Source organism: Podarcis vaucheri (assembly GCF_965113315.1).
Source record: "Podarcis vaucheri genome assembly, chromosome: 5".
NCBI classification, from domain to species: domain Eukaryota; kingdom Metazoa; phylum Chordata; class Lepidosauria; order Squamata; family Lacertidae; genus Podarcis; species Podarcis vaucheri.
Genome location: NC_138763.1, coordinates 20574302 through 20595110, shown reverse-complemented (window position 1 = coordinate 20595110; position 20809 = coordinate 20574302). Strand labels below are relative to the sequence as shown.

General features: G+C 44.7%; 1 protein-coding gene across 2 annotated transcripts; it reads left to right on the top strand.

Annotated features, from left to right (window-relative positions):
• The first annotated feature begins 4100 nt into the window (after positions 1-4100).
• OTOL1 (otolin 1) lies at positions 4101-19220 on the top strand. 2 transcript variants are annotated; one of them, XM_082224407.1, is made up of 5 exons: positions 4101-4150; positions 12168-12545; positions 14283-14372; positions 15305-15376; positions 17472-19220. In XM_082224407.1, exons 2-5 carry the CDS (start codon positions 12179-12181, stop codon positions 18368-18370), a joined length of 1428 nt encoding a protein of 475 aa, XP_082080533.1. In that variant the 5' UTR covers positions 4101-4150; positions 12168-12178; the 3' UTR covers positions 18371-19220. The 2 variants fall into 2 exon arrangements, with proteins under 2 accessions (XP_082080533.1, XP_082080534.1); XM_082224408.1 differs by having other exon boundaries at positions 4104-4150; positions 12171-12545.
• The last annotated feature ends 1589 nt before the right edge of the window (positions 19221-20809 follow it).

Here is a 20809-nt window from a genome sequence, read left to right as displayed (position 1 = left end):
CCCTCTCGTAATGCAGTAGATTTATCACCCTGAACAATAAATGAAAGGCAATATGCACTTTATTGGTTTCATACTGTTTATTGCTACTTACAATAGAGTGTAATTAGAAACATTTTAAACTCCATAGCCATTAAAGGAAGATTCTTGCCCATGCATCACCAGCAGTTCATTGTGGCAGGAGCTTAGACTTTGTCCTAAAAGCTGGTTGTGCAAACATTACCTACCAGCTAGGCCCTTCTTTTTCTGAATTCAGATTGAAGCTAGTTTTTTTTTTTGGGGGGGGAATGTAACAAAAATGCAGTATTGCACAAGAAATGACAGGATAGATATGGATTGTAGCTAATGCCTTGTGAACACCATTTCCCAAACCAGTGGTAGGAGCATGCTGGATGCAGAGTAGATGGGCATAAAGGTAAAGGTAAAGGGACCCCTGACCATTAGGTCCAGTCGTGACCGACTCTGGGGTTGCGCACTCATCTCGCTTTATTGGCTGAGGGAGCCAGCATACAGCTTCCAGGTCATGTGGCCAGCATGACCTGAGCAGCGCACGGAAACACCGTTTACCTTCCCACCGGAGCGGTACCTATTTATCTACTTGCACTTTGACGTGCTTTCAAACTGCTAGGTTGGCAGGAGCAGGGACTGAGCAACGGGAGCTCACCTTGTCGCGGGGATTCGAACTGATCAGCAAGTCCTAGGCTCTGTGGTTTAACCACAGCACCACCCACGTCATGCTCAGCTTCTGGAAGTCCTAAATAGGAAGTTTTAAAAACAAACAAGCAAATGATTTAGCTGTTAACATATAAAGCCCTGAACAGCTCAGGACCAGGCTACCTTAAAGGACCACCTGCCTCTATATAGATCTATAAGATCACATAATCACCTGGGGAAATTCCACTTGTGGTACCTACAGAATATCACAGGGCAACAACCCCAAAATGGGTATTTCCTGCTATTGACCCTGTACTAGGGAATGTTCTTCCCTATCTTATGCATGAAGCAGCAGCAGCCATCAGTTGCTTCAGGTGTCTTGTAGACACCTTTTTTTTTTTGCCTAGGCTTTCCTCGAGAGACAGTGTGGTATTGTGGTTAGAGCGTCGGTGGGCTAGAACCTGGAAGATGGGGGTTCAAACCACACTTGACCATGAAGCTCACTGGGTGATGTTGGGCCAGTCACTGCCTCTCAGCCTAACCCACCTCATAGGGTTGTTGTGGGCATTAAATGAGGAGGGGGGCAACTATATATGCCGTGTTGAGCTCCTTGGACAAAAAGGTAGGATACAAATGCAATAAATAAATTCTCTGACCCATAAGATTGGGCCCTGTTTTTTAAAAAAATCCATATTAATTCCTTGAATCCTTGCTTTTATATTGCTGTTTTACTGGTCTTATGTAATGCACCACTTGAAAAAAAGGCTTATAAATGTTTTAAATAAATACATTTATATTTTGACTTGCGTGCTGCGTCTTTCCCTTTCTCCGTTGAGCATGTCACTCTCACGGCGCCCAGAGTTCTTGTGCACAGGTGAAGATTTGTTTAACCATCATTTAAGAGAGCCAGTGTGGTGTAGTGGTTAAGAGTGGTGGACTCGTAATCTGGTGAACCGGGTTCGCTTCCCCGCTCCTCCACATGCAGCTGCTGGGTTACCTTGGGCCAGTCACACTTCTCTGAAGTCTCTCAGCCCCACTCACCTCACAGAGTGTTTGTTGTGGGGGAGGAAGGGAAAGGAGAATGTTAGCCGCTTTGAGACTCCTTAGGGTAGTGATAAAGCGGGATATCAAATCCAAACTCTTCTTCTTAAGCAGCCTAGCAGACACACTCACTGACAAAGACAGACAGGAGTGAGGCATTTTGCTCTGAAGAGGCCTGGAATCTGCTTGGTTTTCCACTCTCCCCCATGAATCTTGACCTCAGGAGCTGTGGGTCAGGAGTTCCTAAGTGGGTGCCAATGGAAGGCCACCAATCCCCCATATTTCTGACAAGCCACACTGACTATGAGGCCATAATGATTAATAGCCTAGTCCTAAAACTTACTGCGCCAGCAAATGTGCATTTAGCGCAGAGTGTAGCAACAGCGATGTTATTGCACGTCTACACCCCTGCACACACTGGAGTTGACAATCGATTTTGCTCCCGCATCAGCTGATGAGAGAAAAACAAGAAGTGTATATTTCTACCATTATCCTTATTTGGAAGTTTTCCAGGTGAAATGGAAGGAAAGCAAATAGAATGCAAGTGCCTTAAGCAGATTAATGCTATCTGTGAGGATGATAAATGTGGGCTGGTCTCAGACCCCTTAAGTGGCCCAATTTACCTGGGACATCACGGATTGGCAGAAGCCACGGGGCTTCTGTTCCCAATCCCAAATGTCCGAATTTTGCTCCCCTGAGGTGGTTGCGCCAGAGCGAAGGACTCAAAGACGGTGGCAGGGAGGGGGCAAGGAACGGGGTAGGGGGCAGCGGGGTGGTGGGGATTCCCCGAATTGCCCTCCCAAAATGTTGGGGGGTATGCAAGATGACTATAACAGAAGTGACTTTACAGCATTGCAGTGAAGGTGGACTCATTGCACACCACAAATAACTTTGCAAGTTGCCGTCTTGGGTGCCTCAGCTGTCTGTCTGTGAGATGTTTATAACAGAGGCTACTTTATAGCATCATTATGAAGGTAGATTTGTGGTCTGACCACAAATCAGTGGATTTGTAACTGGCTGACTGACCGAACCCAAAGGGTGCTCATCAATGGTTCCTCTTCATCCTGGAGAAGAGTGACTAGTGGGGTGCCACAGGGTTCTGTCTTGGGCCCGGTCTTATTCAACATCTTTATCAACGACTTGGATAATGGACTCAAGGGCATCCTGATCAAATTTGCAGATGACACCAAACTGGGAGGGGTGGCTAACACCCCAGAGGACAGGATCACACTTCAAAACGACCTTGACAGATTAGAGAATTGGGCAAAAACAAACAAGATGAATTTTAACAGGGAGAAATGTAAAGTATTGCACTTGGGCAAAAAAAATGAGAGGCACAAATACAAGATGGGTGACACCTGGCTTGAGAGCAGTACATGTGAAAAGGATCTAGGAGTCTTGGTTGACCACAAACTTGACATGAGCCAACAGTGTGACGCGGCAGCTAAAAAAGCCAATGCAATTCTGGGCTGCATCAATAGGAGTATAGCATCTAGATCAAGGGAAGTAATAGTGCCACTGTATTCTGCTCTGGTCAGACCACACCTGGAGTACTGTGTCCAGTTCTGGGCACCACAATTCAAGAGGGACACTGACAAACTGGAACGTGTCCAGAGGAGGGCAACCAAAATGGTCAAAGGCCTGGAAACGATGCCTTATGAGGAACGGCTAAGGGAGCTGGGCATGTTTAGCCTGCAGAAGAGGAGGTTAAGGGGTGATATGATAGCCATGTTCAAATATATAAAAGGATGTCACATAGAGGAGGGAGAAAGGTTGTTTTCTGCTGCTCCAGAGAAGCGGACACGGAGCAATGGATCCAAACTACAAGAAAGAAGATTCCACCTAAACATTAGGAAGAACTTCCTGACAGTAAGAGCTGTTCGACAGTGGAATTTGCTGCCAAGGAGTGTGGTGGAGTCTCCTACTTTGGAGGTCTTTAAGCAGAGGCTTGACAACCATATGTCAGGAGTGCTCTGATGGTGTTTCCTGCTTGGCAGGGGGTTGGACTCGATGGCCCTTGTGGTCTCTTCCAACTCTATGATTCTATGATTCTATGATTCTATGATTCTAGACACATCATATGCTGTAAATAACTTTCTAAATTGACAACCCCCCCACCGTCTAGTTACTAGCAACTGCTTTCAATGTAGCTATTAGAGGAAAACTCTATTGTCTCTAAAGGTAAGTAGCAAGTGCCCAAAGAACAAAGAACCAGCTAAAAAACCGACTCCTGACCCGCAGTTGGCATTGAATTTGCATTTACTCCAATTTCAGTGTCATGCTGTTGACTTTCTAGAGAAGTCGCCAATCCCCGTTCTTCCCTGTCTACCGCATCCTCTCATTGGCTATGATTAAAGTAATTAAAGAAATAAAATAGCTTGCAACCTACCAGAGAATAAGATTGGCTCCTTCGCTGTACTACAGGGTGAGAAGTCCCGATTAGAGGAATATTCATAAGGTAGGAGATAAATAACAAAACGTTTCACTCTTTTGAAGGAGGGTTTTTTACAACAAACATTTTGGGCTTCAACTGTTGCTGTCAGTACAGTTTGATTCATGAAACCAATTATGTATGAAACAAGGCTTTTTCCTGGAGTAAAGTTCAAGATGGAGGTTCTGAGAGCAAAGGAGAAAGAACTAGAGCAAGCAAACATTTTCTTAAGGTTTTTCTTTATAGACAACTTCTGAAAACATGAACTATCCAATTTTATTAGAGAGTAGTAATAATAATAATAATACATATTAAAGCTGAGTTGGGGGGAAAGAAGAATACTGAACTTAAATTAAGTGTAACTAAATATATTTGGATATTTTGGCAAAAAAATGTTTATATGGAAGGGGCTTCTATGAAATACAGGGTCTTCAAGGCAGCTGATTAGATAGATTCTTCCATCAAATGGTACCCAGATAAATATACAATGAACTTGGAACACAGGAAGATGCCTAATGCCATGTCAGAGTGTTGGTTCGCCTAGGCCAGTGTAGTTTACACTGACTGGCAGCAGCCCTCCAGGGCCTGCTGAGGTATCCCTGTATCAAGAAAATATTACAAAGACACTGTAAGGACACTGCCTTATATTGAGGCAGAATATTGGTCCATCCAGCTCAGCCTGCATTGACTGGCAGCAGCTCTGCAGGAATCTTCAAATAGGAATCTTCCCTGGTCCCACTTGGATATAACAAGGTGAAGGCAGTGATGGAAAAAGAAGAAAGGGGGGATAGTAGGCAGCCAGGGTAACTTTGCTCAGTAGGACTTATGGTGCAATCCTAACCATAGCTACTCAGGGGTAAATCCGAAATGAATTACAGTGGTACCTCGGGTTACATACGCTTCAGGTTACATACGCTTCAGGTTACAGATGCTTCAGGTTACAGACTCCGCTAACCCAGAAATATTGCCTCGGGTTAAGAACTTTGCTTCAGGATGAAAACAGAAATCGTGCTCCGGCGGCACGGCGGCAGCGGGAGGCCCCATTAGCTAAAGTGGTGCTTCAGGTTAAGAACAGTTTCAGGTTAAGAACGGACCTCTGGAAAGAATTAAGTACTTAACCCGAGGTACCACTGTAAATGGGTTTTACTCCCGGGTAAGTGGGATTAGGATTGCAGTCTTAGTGGTACAAATAAACTGCAAGTACCTTAAGCTCCATTTATTAAATTGGACTTAACGTGTGATGATGAAGTCTACAATCCTGCTATACCTCCAATTTCAACATGCAGCTTTATTCACATATACAGAAGTTTTGTAAAAACTTGCATTCTGATATATTTCAGGTTAACTTCTTTTTATGGTTGATCGTATGAGTATTCTTTTTTAATGAAAAAGTTTATATTCTAAGTAAACCTCAGAGGTTTATTGATGATTATGTAACAGTATGTAAACCCTATTTTTAAAAAGTAACATAAAAAATAAAGTAAATAAATAATCCCAGCCATGTGCCCCATGGAACAAAGTTATACTTCCAGATAAACATGGAATGGGCACTATTTTTGTTCAAATGCCTCTATCATCTATCTATCTATCTATCTATCTATCTATCTATCTATCTATCATCTATCTATCATCTATCTATCTATCTATCTATCTATCTATCTATCCCATAGGATAGTCTGTAACCTGAAGCATATGTAACCTGAAGCGTATGTAACCCGAGGTACCACTGTATTCTATATGTTTCTTGACTGCATTTCTGTGCCGTCCCCATGAAAGAAGCAGCTCTTCAGGGGCTTCCAAGCTTTCTCTCTTTTCTTTGATAATCCCGGCATCGCCACTGTTACCACCCTTCTCTTCTGTTTGTGGGGTGTAGCATTTGATAGCCATTGGCCTTCCCAAACTTTCCTCCCTGAGCGTTTAAGGTGATGTTCTGCTTCAGCAAACCTCACAGGCCATTACCTTGCTAATTGTTCGAGTTACGGGAGTTCATACAATGGGACGGATTGTCCTCAGCTGCTTGGAGCAGAACATACCAGGGCTTCTCCTGAAAAGGGAAGTGACCACATAACCTTCTTCCCTCAACCTGTTGCCAACATCGTGAAAAACAGCCTTTTTGTTCTTTGGCTCTTGGCTGACTCTGAAGCTGGGGCTTTGCAGATGCGTGCCTTATTATCAGCTTGTTGGCACAAAGCCCTCTTGCTGCATTGGAGACAAAGTGCTCCATGAAGTAAGCAGGCCGGACTTCTGTGCGCACATGATGACAGCAAATCCCATTTGGACAAGAGCTGAAAGAACCTTCCAGAGAAACAGTCTGGATAATCTTCTCCTGATTTTGTTCTTTTAAACCCCCCTGAATTTGGTTACTTGTACAATTGAGTTAATAAAAAGTACATTTCTACACTTCATATTAACATATGGTCACATACACTGATTCTGGTAGGAAGGTCCACATGAGGGTAGGCTTGGGAGTAAGTACTCAACCTCAGGATAGTTTATAATCCCATTTTCCCCAATCCTGAATAATAATAATAATAATAATAATAATAATAATAATAATAATAATAATAATACCTACATGGAGAGACAGGCCATGTAAGGGTCAAGTTCACAGAAATTTATTATGAACACCAGGAATTAAATGACCCACATATTTCTTTTGCTTTATAAGAAAAAAGGATGTTTATGATACAGGTGACCCAGGGGGTACCAGAAGGTGTAATTCAAGCAAAATAGTTTATGCTACGATTAACAATTTAAAAACTAGTGTGGAGCTCGTTTCTCAAAAATTCAAATGAATTTTGTATCATGACAACATCAATACAAAAAAAGTTCCCCTGCCATGTTTCTTGGGCTTGTGAGACAGGTTCTAGAATCTCAATAACTTTCTTTGCGAACACTGAAGGAAAACAAAATTCAAGATTTTTCGTAACACCAAGCAGCCCTGAATTTTCCAGAGGATCTTATTATTAATTTTCTCCTGTTCTTAAAACAAGCTGTCATTGGTTAAATAGTGGTTGTCATTTTCGGTTATGTCACAAAATTTCAACCCCCCCCCAATCCTTGTGTGTGTGTGTGAATTACAGCTCGCGGGGGGGGAGGATGGACACACATGACACTGCACACAACCCCCCTGCATGGCTATTGGGACTGCCTCCTCATAATGTACCATCTTATATTTGAATGGACTGTATGAAACCACATATTGTGCACTGCATGTTTTTGAAATGAAGGGAGCAGCACTCCCTGAAAAAAGTATACAGTGGTACCTCGGGTTACGTACGCTTCAGGTTACAGACTCCGCTAACCCAGAAATATTACCTCAGGTTAAGAACTTTGCTTCTGGATGAGTACAGAAATCGTGCTCCGGTGGCAGCGGGAGGCCCCATTAGCTAAAGTGGTGCTTCAGGTTAAGAACAGTTCCAGGTTAAGAACAGACCTCCAGAATGAATTAAGTACTTAATCTGAGGTACCACTATATATTTTTTATAGATAGGAAATCTGTGAAACAATGTGCTGAGTTCTTTTTTAGGCTTCTCACCACCCTTCCTGAATCCAAAATGTCCATAATAAGTAATTTATGTGAAATTTTATGAAAATGGAGAATCAGATATGGTCCAAAGATGACTGCACCTTCCTAATGCACTGAGTAAAAAGTGCCTAATTTTGCTTCCATTTATTCCTTCCTATTAAAACCTTTCAACGTGTGTAATTATGCTTGACTTGATCATCATTATGGAATTATCTCTGATAGGGATTCAGCTGTGCCGTCCTCTGAATGAGCTACTCTGAATGTTCTTCGGCTGCTCAGAATGTTCTTGCTCACTCAACCTTATGCACCAGATGTTTTTTTTCAAGTTTTATTAAAGTTGGTATTAGTAATGTCGCAGTGGAGAAAAGTTAATTGAGCTGGATACTGGTCGTGTTCTTTCTGTCCTCTTGTAAAAAGTCTGGAATTCTGAACTGACAGACTTCTAACAAAGGCAACTGTCTTCCTGAAATATTAAAGAACGTTGGAGTAGTCAATGTTGTATCAGCGGGTGTGTATTGCTGCAAGAATGGGATCTCATGCTCGATCTTCTTTCGATTTGAAATTTCCACAGCTTCAGATTTCCACAACTGCAGACTGGATGTAAAACAGCACAGCAAGGAGGTCTGTCGTTGCAAGGGATCCAAAGACCTGAGGAATTCTCAGGTGACAGATTCTGGAGTAACATGGAGAAGGTTGCAGCCTGTGTGTGGACTGTGGAGTGGGATCACACATCTAGGCTCCACCCACCCAGTGGAGGCTGGTTCACTAGGGATACTGCAGCACAACACAAAGTTATCTCTCATTTCCATGTTATTTGCAAACTCTACTCCCCCCCGCCCCGGAAATGAGTGCTAAACACGTGCTATATTTTGCTGTATTTCTGGAAGTGGCTTTTTTCTTTTGTCACACGAAAGCGCAAACGTAATGCAGAAATTAAATAGTTAGGGAAATGTCAGGAAAATGCAGCCCAAGGCACTAATCACCTCACATAGTGAGTTTGCAGTCTCATGTTTTTAAGGGTTTGTTTGAAATCATAAAGGTAAAGGTAAAGGTACCCCTGCCCGAACGGGCCAGTCTTGACAGACTGTGGGGTTTGTGCGCCCATCTCACATCTATTGGCCGGGGGCCAGCGCTGTCCGGGGACACTTCCGGGTCACGTGGCCAGCGTGACATCGCTGCTCTGGCGAGCCAGAGCCGCACACGGAACGCCGTTTACCTTCCCGCTGGTAAGCGGTACCTATTTATCTACTTGCCCCCGGGGGTGCTTTCGAACTGCTAGGTGGGCAGGCGCTGGGACCGAGCAGCGGGAGCGCACCCCGCCGCGGGGATTCGAACCGCCGACCTTTCGATCGGCAAGCCCTAGGCGTTGAGGCTTTAGCCCACAGCGCCACCCGCGTCCCCGTTTGAAATCATACCCATGGGCAATTGTCAAAGTTTCCTCACCGGAAAGATGAGTGCTTTTTCTCCAAACACGACTCCCCTCTCCTCCTCCATGTGATACTTCTCTCTCCCCCCCCCAGCATAATAGTAGTAGTAGTAGTAGTAGTAATAATAATAATAATAATAATAATAATAATTATACCCTGCCCATTTGGCTGGGTTTTCCCAGCCACTCTGGGCGGCTCCCAACAGAATATTAAAAACACGATAAACATCAAACATTAAAACTTCCCTGAACAGGGTTGCCTTCAGATGTACTCTAAAAGTCAGATACAGTAGTTGTTTATTTTCTTGACTTCTGACGGGAGGGCGTTCAACAGAGCGGGTGCCACTACCAAGAAGGCCCCCTGCCTTAAACATATGAATGGAATTCACTGGTTTTGGGTATAAATGAATCAGCCATACTATATGCAATAGATAGCAGGCATTAAAGGCTTCTTCACACAGTTTTTTAAAAGGAGAATAGCTAAAAACGTAGCTATTTGAATAGGACAAAGAAGTACTTATACCAAACAAGTATAATCAGTGCCTTTTCTTTTTCCTAGAGAAAAAGGTGCCAGAACACACCTTCCTCAGAAGACCCACCCCAAAGAGGATCTTTGAGGCTTGTTGAGGCTGCTCTGTTGAGGCATGGAGAGAGGTTTCTGTGCCTCAGCTGAGCAGCTTAACAAGCCCCCCCCCGCCTATTTAGCTCCTGTGAGCCGGAGCAGCATGGGGGCTTGATCAGCTAAGACATGGTTTCCCCACACACCAGCTATAAGCTGGGAGGTTGACAAGCTTCAGCAAAGCTGAGCTGCACGTCCAGCTTGTGAAGAGATCTTCTCTGGAGACTGTAGAGGATGTTCCCTTTGGGATCTGTAGAGGACGTTCCCTTTGGGATCTGTAGAGGATCTCTTCATGAGCCAGAGGCGCAGTAGGGCTTTGCTGAGGCTGGTCAGTTCTCTCCCCACGAGTCCGATGCCCAGTTGAGAGGTGCTGGAACACCATTCTGGAGAGTTCTGGCTGAAAAAAAGCCAGGGAGATGGAATCAACTGTTTCTCCCTGTTGAGCATGCACTGGAGAGCTACTTTATGTTACATTTTGTAGGTGAAAGCTTCACATGCTTCAAGTGTACACCTAAAAATAGAAAGCCTGAGATGCACGCGCATTTCCAAAAATACGTGCCACTTATGAGGAAACCATGATTGGCTGTAGCCCCAGCCAATGCCATCACTACAGGGAGGGCAGTGGGGGCCTGCCCCACTCAGGGATATTCCAGGATCCTTTCCTGAACTCTCAGTTTTCATTAGAAAAACAAGATGATAGCCCAGTCTTCTCTAAACCAGTGCTCTCCAGATTCTATAGTGTGTTCTAGCTGTTCTGAAATTATTGCCCTCCCCCTTAGACTGTCTCAGAAGAAAATGTCTAACTAAACACTAGAGATGGAAGGATCTGTCATTTTCAGTTCCCTCTATTTCTCATTTTCCCAATCTCAAATTAAGTTCACCACATTTCTACATCAACTTTTGTAAACACGGCATTGCAGAATTTGCAGGTGTCTACAGATCAGTTTCAGTTCAGCTTGATCGATTTGCCTTTAACTGGGATCTGAATTTCTCCCTCTCCCTATGGAAGGCTTTCTGTGTAATTGTGAACTTCATGTGACTTCTGACTATGTGGGGAGCCTATGCACCTACCAGTATATGCACACAAGTGATCCTTTTCAGACTGGCACAGTGATCGGACCCAATGGTGCCTTGCAAGAGCAGTCAGACCAACTCAGGATCCAATAGATGCAAGGCTGGTTCAGTCCCTCCTCCTCTCTCCCTCAGTAATACATCGTTCCAGGGCCTTCTGACTATCACAAGTGGGGAATCTCACCATGACACACCTACCTCTCTATTCACCCTTACATTTGGAGGCTGGAAGGGGAAGCTCCTCACAAGGAAAGTAATACTCGCCTCATTCCATTGGCCGTGGCCAGGGGAAGGCAGACTCAGATACCAGAGCTGGGCAGAGGGGACACTTGTACGCAATCCAATTCCCTCCAGTCCAGCAGAAGCTGGAGTTTTTGATTGTTCTGCCCATCTTATTTATAGGTCAAAGGGAAAAAAATATGGACAGCTGGCCAAGCCATGACCTAAGAGATACAACTGACCACAGAGATTGGGCTGTTTTGATAAAAGGACATAGTTATTATGGAGAACATAATTGGGGCTCTGTAATGAAAATAATTCTGAAACCGGCACCGCTCCTGAAGCCAACAGTCCTGCGTATTTGATAGTTTGTACTCATGCGATTAATTAGTTCTTGGAAGAGTTTTCTTATCTTGTGTAGGAAAGAGCAGGGACTGGGTAACTGAGTGGAGTGTGAAATTTTTTTTTTAATGGTCCCCAGGCAGCTGCTTTGGTGTGGGCCAATGTTATTAGAGATAAAGAAAGGCTATGCATAAGGAAGCATATAGGGTAAAGAAATGTTTAATTAGTTGAGATAGACCTACAGTGCTTTAAGAGTCAGGCCTTGCTATCTTTTGGTGCAAGGTGGCGAACCTAGAGGCAACGTTAACTGTGCACTAGCTTGCTATTTCAGCAAAATACAAGGTAGAAGCCCTTGCTATTTCAGCAAAACACATTAGCGTTTGAATATTTGGACTTAGGCTCCAAATATTTGAGAGTGCGTCACCCAAATCCCTCTGGATCCTCCTAGATGTTAAGGTCTATCTTCCTGAAAAATGGGGGTGGCGGTGGCCAAGGAGAGGGCATTATCTGTGATAGCCCCTAAATTGTGGAATTGCCTTCTCGGAAAGGTGGTCCTGGCTTCTTTGATATGCAGCTTTCAGCAGATGCTGAAGACACAAGCCTTTGGCACCTGAGACATGTCTTTCCAGGACCCATCCTACTCCTGCGACTGTAATCTGTTGTAACTGCGTTTAATTCTGAATTGTTGTAACCCTCCATGGAACCTGCTGGTGAAGGGAAGGGAATACACACACACACACACACACACACACACACACACACACACACACACACACTAGTAGAGGTAGAAATAGTAGGAATACTCTGAAGGTGTGACTGTTGCATCAATCTTTTCCAGCAGCTGCAGAAATGTGGAGCATGCACTGGTGGTGTGCTGTCTTGGCAGTGGTAATCACTGTTGCTAAACTGAGCACAGAGGGCAAAAGTACTCCATCGCCCAAGTTCACAAAGATAAAAGTGGCTGGCATGGAAGACGGAGACGGCCTTGTTGCATCTGATGCTTCACCCACGGAAGACAACCATTTCACTGAACCAGCAGAGACAAGCGACTCCACCTTGGAGCTCTCCACTCCAAACTACGCCTTCCGAACAGCCACCACTCTCTTCCCTTTTGAAAACTTCACCCTCGACTCATCCGACTTCTTCTTCAACTGCTGTGATTGCTGTGCTGCCACCCCAGGAGAGAAAGGCGAACCCGGAGAACGAGGATTGCCAGGTATGGGAAGGCAAATGCACAACTGAGTGATTTATGATGGCCTTTTGTCATTCATATTTCCAGACTGAAATAAGCAGGATGTGTGTGTGTGTGTGTGTGTGTGTGTGTGTGTGAGAGAGAGAGAGAGAGAGAGAAGGGAGGGAGATAAATAGGTGCAAACATTTTAATAATCATGTCAAGTGCTGGGGAAGAGAGATGCGGTGCCATGATCAAGGTAAAGCTAGAATATATGAAAATATAGATTTTTAAAAAGGCAACACAGGATCTGTTTGTCTCAAGCATCTGGTGGAAGTATACTGCTGCTGAAAGAGTTCTTAAATTATTTGGGGGCTGGTGAGTAAAAAAGAGCAGCTTGCTGAAATCCGTAAGCCCTGCTCCTCAATTTTAACCAAGTCACCCCTGTAACTTTCTGGGAGAGCAGTCCAAATCCGCTTTGGGGTGGTGGTTTGGATTGAGAAGAGTTGCCCTTCGTTCCAGCTCTGCTGTCCTCCATTGGCCACCTGCAGGCTGATGCAGGGTCACTGGAGCAGAGTGTCAGCAGCCAGCCAGCAATAAATCACATGGAATAAGTGAAGTTAACCCTTTATTAGAAGAAGCAAGGTCCGCTCAGGAATACCACGTCTAATGGGTACAGCAACTCTTCTCAGTTGATCTTGCCCCTATGAGGTAGTTGTGGAGACTGAAAGTCCTTGCCTTCCCACAGCTGCCTAAGTCTCCTCCTCTCCCAGGTTTTCCCAAGCAATCAGAGAGAGGAGGAGAGCTTGTCGCAGCAGGAGGGGGAGATACCCTGGCTTCTTCACCAACCTGATTCATCTTTGCCTCTTGGCCTCCTTCCTCTCCTGTTTCTCCTTCTGGACTTCTCTCTGCCAGAGGCTCTTCCCGCTCACTGAACCCTGTTAGCTCTTCAGCTTCCAACACCTCCTCTCTCCAGTCCTCTCTCTCTCCTCCCTCTGAACACTGCCAATCCCTGGGCTCTGAGCCTTCTTTCCCTGGGGGTTCCCTAGCTGGTCCCTCCCACCATTCCTCTGTATCCGGCCAGTCCATACATAGCTACTCCTTTTGCCCACTGTATGTTGGCATTCTGGGGCATGGAGGTGGGTGTTGAGCCAACTTGGGATCTATTGGATCCTGAACCAATCTGGCTGCCATCACATGATGGCAGGAGGCCTGATCCAGGCCTGATCACTGCACCAGCTCCATGCCAGTGCAGTGATCTGCTTGCCCTCCCTTTCACCCTGGCTGCTGTGTGTGGCAGGGCTAAAGATGCAGCAGAGTTAAGTTGTCTCCCTAAAACAGTACCTAAGTAACTAAGGTGACTATCACAAAAGGCCCCTTCTTCAGGCCCTTCTGTAACTTGAGCATTCCTGTATTTATCTTCCATGGCTAATGACATATACATCTCTTTTAGGATTTCAAAAGTCTGCTAGTTTGATAACAACAACATCACTGAGTAATCTTCATTCTTATTTAGTGTCTGTGAAACTAGATGCAGTGTAAAGGACAATATATCAATGCCTTGTTGGCAAACTTGTGTGGTCATGCAACTTGCTTCCAGGGGGACAGGCCTGTTGCTCTGTTGCAGCAAAAGCAACACAACATCTTGTGAAGCTTTCGAGACCAACAGCAATCTGTCATGGTGTAAGTCTCATGAGATATTGAAGTGGTTAGCCCTCAAGATGCTACAAGACTTTTTGTTTTGCTTGCAGCAGATATTTCAAATGTCCACTCTGTAAATAGGTCTGAAAGGAGAGGCGGGAGAAAAAGGACTTCAGGGTCTACCAGGAAGTCCTGGACTACAAGGTGCGCGAGGATTCAAAGGAGACAAAGGTATGGACACTGATGAAGTGAACTGTTAGAGAAATGAATGAGGGATTAGTTTTGCACAGTAATGTATTTGGAGCACAAAATGAAGGAAACCACAACTTCTTTCACATTTTCAGGCTTGAACCTCTTTTTTCAGCTTCTGACCACCAATAGGGTTAGCATCATCAGCATCATCTTGCCCTTCACCCTCAGGTTCCAGACTGGGTTACAACCCTCAATGTTAAGAAAAGTCTAAAACAACTTACAATCACAGACACTGGCGTAGCATGGGGGGGGGGAAGGGTCCAAAGGGTCAGGTGCCTTGGGTGCAAAACTATTGGGGTGCAAAATTTCAGAAGTAGAAAAAAAAATAGCACACCCTCTTCCTCAGCCTGTGCCTCTCTCAAGAGGCAGGGAATACTCTTCGTTGTGCACCCTGCTGCTGTTGCTGGCTGTAGCAGCAGTTTCGTGGGCGCCTTGCCCCCAGATCTTTAGATGAGGCTGAGGCAGCCTACTGAGGAGGAGGAGGCGGCGGGTGTGCTTGAGTCAGATGAGGCCAGCCAGCCAAGCAATTAACCAACCAACCAACCAAGGTTGGATGTCCAACTGTCAGGGATTGGACTACCTGTGATTCCTGCATTTCAGGGGGTTGGATCAGATGACCCTTAGATCAAGCTCTACAATTCTATGATTCCAGCAGAATTTATTCTATTTGTCTGACCATCTTTGTATCAGGAAACCTTCTTTCACAGGTCACAATTACCTGACGAACAACTGAATTCATGGAATGCAACCTAAAATGTTTATTTGCCCTTACTATATGTTTGTTTGGAACGAGATGTGCCCTCATTTTGAGTGAAAGGCAAGAGATGAAATGTGATGTATAAGTCATTTGACATGTAGGGACATCACAAAGAACACCAATAACAGAGCATTCTATTGTAAAAATGTCACAGGAGATAAAGGAGAACATGGAGCCCAAGGAGCAAATGGAATCCCGGGATTTCCAGGCAAGACAGGAGAACAAGGTATGCCACATTAAATTTGATGAGAGTTAGGGAGATGGGGCTGTTCATAAAGCATAAGAATTCTACACTCTCGTTGAACCCAATCTCTTCCATTGGCCACAAATTGTCACCATATGCCCAGCTGTCACATGTCAATGCTAAGCACAGATTGTATACTGCTTGTAGTGGATCAGTGCCGAGTTCTGGGGTGGGAGGTGGATGAATGAGTGAGGCCTGGTGACAAGGGAAAAGAGGCCCAGAAAATCACAAAACCATGTGAAAAACTGAGCAGATGGGAGATGGAGTAGGACACGAAGTTACAGGAGTGGAATATATCTACAGTGGTGCCCCGCAAGACGAATGCCTCGCAAGACGGAAAACTCGCTAGACGAAAGAGTTTTCTGTTTTGGAGGTGCTTCGCAAAACGAATTTCATATGGGCTTGCTTCGCAAGACGACAATGTCTTGCGAGTTCCTGCTGGTTTTCCCCCCTCCCCCCTTTTTCTAAGCCGCTAAGCCGCTTATCAGCTGATCCGACCAGCAGATAAGCCGCTAAAAGCCGATAATAGCGCTAATCTGCTAATCCGTCAATGGGCTTGCTTCGCAAGACGAAAAAACCGCTAGACGAAGAGAATCACAGAACGGATTCTTTTCGTCTTGCGAGGCACCACTCTATCTATCTATCTATCTATCTATCTATCTATCTATCATCTCATACTGTTATAGTTTGGTAAAGTATGTTTGTACATGTGTAGAAAGAAATAATCTAATAAGAAAGCTGACTGAAAAGATAAAAGAAACATAAAAATAAAGACATGGCAAACAAAGCCATTCTGGCTTTACATGTGGCCAAAATGGAGGGAGTAGCTCATACTGTAACTGGCTAGAACTTGGAGTGAATCAGGAAGGAAGCAAAGTCCGAAAGGAAATGATCTTCTTCATCAACAAGCAGCTACTAGAAGAGAAGGACTATTTGAGGAGTAAGAACAGGTTGTCTTTCAGTTTATTGCCCCCCCATTCAGGTAGCGAATTGCAAGTGTCGCCGTTTACTCCCAACACATACTAGATCATTTTGCTAGAGAAGCAACCAACAGCTATAATTTGCTATGGCACCTGGTTGGGAATGACATTCTCAAATTGCCATTTCTTGTAGTCCTGTGCTTCTCTTCAAGTTTTTCCCTTTTCCCTTTTAATCACACCAGGCTACACAACTCTTCTAGCCAATACAATTACATCGTCACAAAGTTCCTTCCCCTCCACAGGGGTTCTTGGATCCCCATGAGACGTTATGACTTCACATCAGGGGCACCAACCATAGGGGCTGAAAGGGGCTTCGGCCCCCTCAATATTTGTGGGCAGGGGGCTGAGCCCCCCCCAATATTGAGGGGGTTGCCATCCCCTGCTGCTAACGGGAGAGTGTTGGTGCACCGGGTGGGGGTGGGACATGTCATGTGACACTGCCCACCAATGCGTGTATGTGGGGGCAAGTTGGTGCCCCTGCTTCACATGTACAGTTCTATGCCTAATGGACCTTTGCAAAGAATAGTATCCTCTTTTGTGATAGGAGAGGCCAGGGAAACCAGGTAATCACACACCTGTGAAGCCCTGCATCATGTTCTGGGAGATGTGTGAGGTATTTGGAGGGGGCACTGTGAGACGACTTCTCCTTGGAACAGCTGAGAACTATAGTGGTCCTCAGATGTTCCCAGACCCAATCTCACCACACGTTCCTCTCCCTCAACAAACTGCTGATAAGTATTGGAAAGCTGCCATATACCGAGTCAGACGATTGGTCCATCTAGCTCACTATCATCTACAGTGAGGGACAGTGGCTCTCCAGGGTGGTAGTAGATAGAGGACATTCCCAGGCTTACCTGGAGACGCCAGGGATTAAATCTGGGACCTCCTACATGCAAATCAGATGCTCTGCCACTGAGCTACAGGCCCTTGCTATTCAAAGAGCTTTTCTATTGGGATTGCTCAGCATTTATTTAGGCTAACCAGCTGTGCTGAGCAGGGAGGAGGCCTGCAAGAAATTAGCCTGTGGACTAGGCTGCAATGTCCCTTGTGGTTTACTTGACCCTGTGACCCTATATTTGTGTCTTTACTATTTCTAGGTGAAATGGGATTCAAAGGAGACAAAGGAAACTATGGCCTGCCGGGCGCCAAGGGGCAGAAGGGCAACAAGGGTGAAACGTGTGAGAATGGCACCAAAGGAGAGAAGGGAGATAAAGGGGAGCTGGGCTTGCCAGGGATCGATGGGGAAAATGGGGAGAAGGGAGAAAAGGGGGAGCTTGGGGAAAAGGGCTACTGTGGAGATCCTGGCGATAAGGGTGATCGGGGAGAACGGGGGGAGATTGGACCCAAAGGAGACAAAGGTGTCAAAGGAGACATGGGGGTCGAGGGGATCCATGGGATGGATGGGCAGAAGGGAGAAAAAGGAGACCAAGGTTTTAGGGGGGACAAAGGTGACCCTGGGCCAATTGGGATAATGGGACCCCCTGGGGTGAAAGGAGCGACTGGCTTCAAAGGAATCAGGGGACCCCCTGGGAAGAAAGGAGCAAAAGGTCCCAAGGGGTCAAAGGGCGAGATCTCAAGCCCCCCCAGATCAGCTTTCAGCGTTGGCCTGTCCAAGCCTTTCCCACCTCCCAACATGCCTATTAAGTTTGACAAGATTCTGTACAATGACCAGGAAGATTACAATCCCTCGACGGGGAAGTTTAATTGCACCATCGCTGGGGCTTATGTCTTCTCCTACCACATGACCATCCGAGGGCGTCCTGCCCGCATCAGCATTGTGTGCCAAAACAGGAAGATGGTCAGGTCTCGGGAGACCTTGTATGGGCAAGAGATAGACCAGGCTTCCTTCCTAACCATTCTGAAATTAAACATAGGGGATCAAGTTTGGCTGGAGGTCACGCGAGACTGGAACGGGGTTTATGTTAGTGCTGAAGATGACAGCATATTTTCTGGTTTCCTCTTATATCCTGATGAAATGCTTGACACCTTACTATAAGTATGGTGTCTGGATTTGAATGCGTTACCAAGAATCCCCCCCTTTCTCTCTTGTTTATTTTAAAGAAGCATATTTTACCATCCATATCATAGTCTGCAATCCATATATTTATAATATTTCTTTAAAAAGGCATGTTTATTAATTGTATTGCACTAAAGCACGTAGAACCTATTTCAGAGTAAATTTTTATTGTGGCATAATAAAATGTAATAAAGGTTTTATTTTTGGCAGTGGTCTGGTTCAGCTAGTTTCCCTGATGTTCTCCAGATGTTTTGGCCTACAGTTCCCTTAAGCCAGGCAAGTCCAAAGTCTGTTTCAGGGGCCTAATCTGGCCCGCTGGTTGATTCAATTTGGCCCCCATTGCAGTATATGTCCTGGGGTTAAATCCTAAAAAAAGCTCAGCAACTTCAATCCTAAAGAAAGCTCAACAACTTTTGTTGGCCCTCATGTATGTTCACTTCATCAAATCTGGCCCTCTTTGAAAAAAGTTTGGGCACACCCAACAGTCAGGGACAATAGGAGTTGTGGTCCAACAATATCCAGAAAACACCAGGCTGTGGGAGGTGGTGCTGGATAAAACCTCCAAAAGGAGTTCATGTTTTAATTTTTAGCTAATTAAAATTATTCTGTGATCTCAACTTAGTTTTAGATTAATTCAGACATGGTCAAGCTCTGCGTTCCTTCTGCAGTCATGACCTTCCTTGGAGTGGGTGTTGCTATTGTAGAATCTGAAAAAGGCTTGCAGGATTTTACCTAAAGGTATCTGCATTGAATAGCTAAAAATATCTTGTGCTCATTTCTTCCAGTCACATTAATCGTTTTAAGAAAGTTTGTTTATCAATCCAATATCATCAAGTGCAATGAAAGTTTGATGTAGAAATTGTATCATATAATCAATGTATTAAAATAAGTCTATTCGCTCATCAAATTGCTTTTGTACTTAAGTAAATTGCATTCCTTGGAGTGTTCTATAATAAAGTAATATGACTGTTTGATTGCAAGTGTTTCTTCTGCATAATATATAGATGGGAAACAAAATGGGACACAAATTGTGGTAATCAAGTGGTGAGAAAGCACATGAAGAATGCAAATGTGCGAACCAATCCTCCGTATGGGTTGGGAGGCATGAACAGTTGTTTTCCTCACAGAAGATGCATTATGGCAAAGTTTGGCAATGGCTAACCAGTGGCATTGGCGGTGTTTACATATAAGACTAAGTGATGGGTTGTCTAGCATAAGTGCATCTTGTTTGACTGTCCAAACTTGCAGTGCGATTTGAAGCCATGGTTTGTTGCTGGCCTATGAATCATGGCTTAACTGTGGCTTGTCATTACATCAGAACCCAGCTTCCTGGCTTAACTTTGGCTTGTTTTCATGTGCCTCCGTAATTGCTTGCCAAGCTACAGAGGTGTGAGCCAAGAGCAGCTGTCCAGATGTACCCCTCTCTTTCTTCTGCCTGCCACCAGCCAACTCCCCTTGCATCAAATTCTCCACAATCAGCAAAGTATGAAAGCAATGCTTCTGCTGTTTTGCTAACATTTATGCAGCACTGCATGCTGAAAACAGGAGGTAAAGATTACCTCAAGCTGATCATCTGCTCAGTGTAAAAGAAGCAGCTCTTAAAGCAGCTTTTTCCTTCCAAGCCTAGAACCTCTGCTATTGGACTACCAAACAACATTTCTTGAGACCTTGTCTGAAAACCTCCTCCTGCCTCTCTTTAGCTTCATAACGTCTCCTTAACCCACACTTGTGTCCTTTGCTCTGCTATTTACCCTCGCCCTGGCACTGGGAAGCAGACTACTGTGCCAGCCTCACAAGGTCTTTCCAAACCGCCTCCCAAAATATATCAGATGGAGGCAGCGCTGTTCTTTCTGTTCACAGCGGGGGCTGAGATGACACAGAGGACTGAACGAAAAGGCTCCGCCCGTGTTATTAGCCCTCTCTCCAGGAGCATCACGTTGGGGGGCTAATACAGCTTGTTTTCAGACAAGTGTTCCTGGTAGCTTGAAACTACACTGGAAAGATGGAGATTGCAACTGCCACAGTCGCCTTAATAAGCTGCTTGATGTAATCATCTAACAGCAGTGTGCTCTCCTTGTAGGATGTGCCATTTGTCACTGTCATTAACCTGTGGGAAGCAGGGGGTGAAAGTGGTTGTACACTGATAGCAAAAGAAGGAAAGTTAATGATTTTGTCTAGCTGGGTTGCAGGAAAGAGTTCTCTGTGTGAGATAGATCGATCTATCTATCATCTATCTCTATCTATCATCTATATCTATCATCTATCATCTATCTATCTATCTATCTATCTATCTATCTATCTATCTATCTATCTAATCTATCTATCATCTATCTATCTATCTATCATCTATCTATCTATCTATCTATCTATCTATCTATCTATCTATCATCTATCATCTATCATCTATCTAATCTAGCT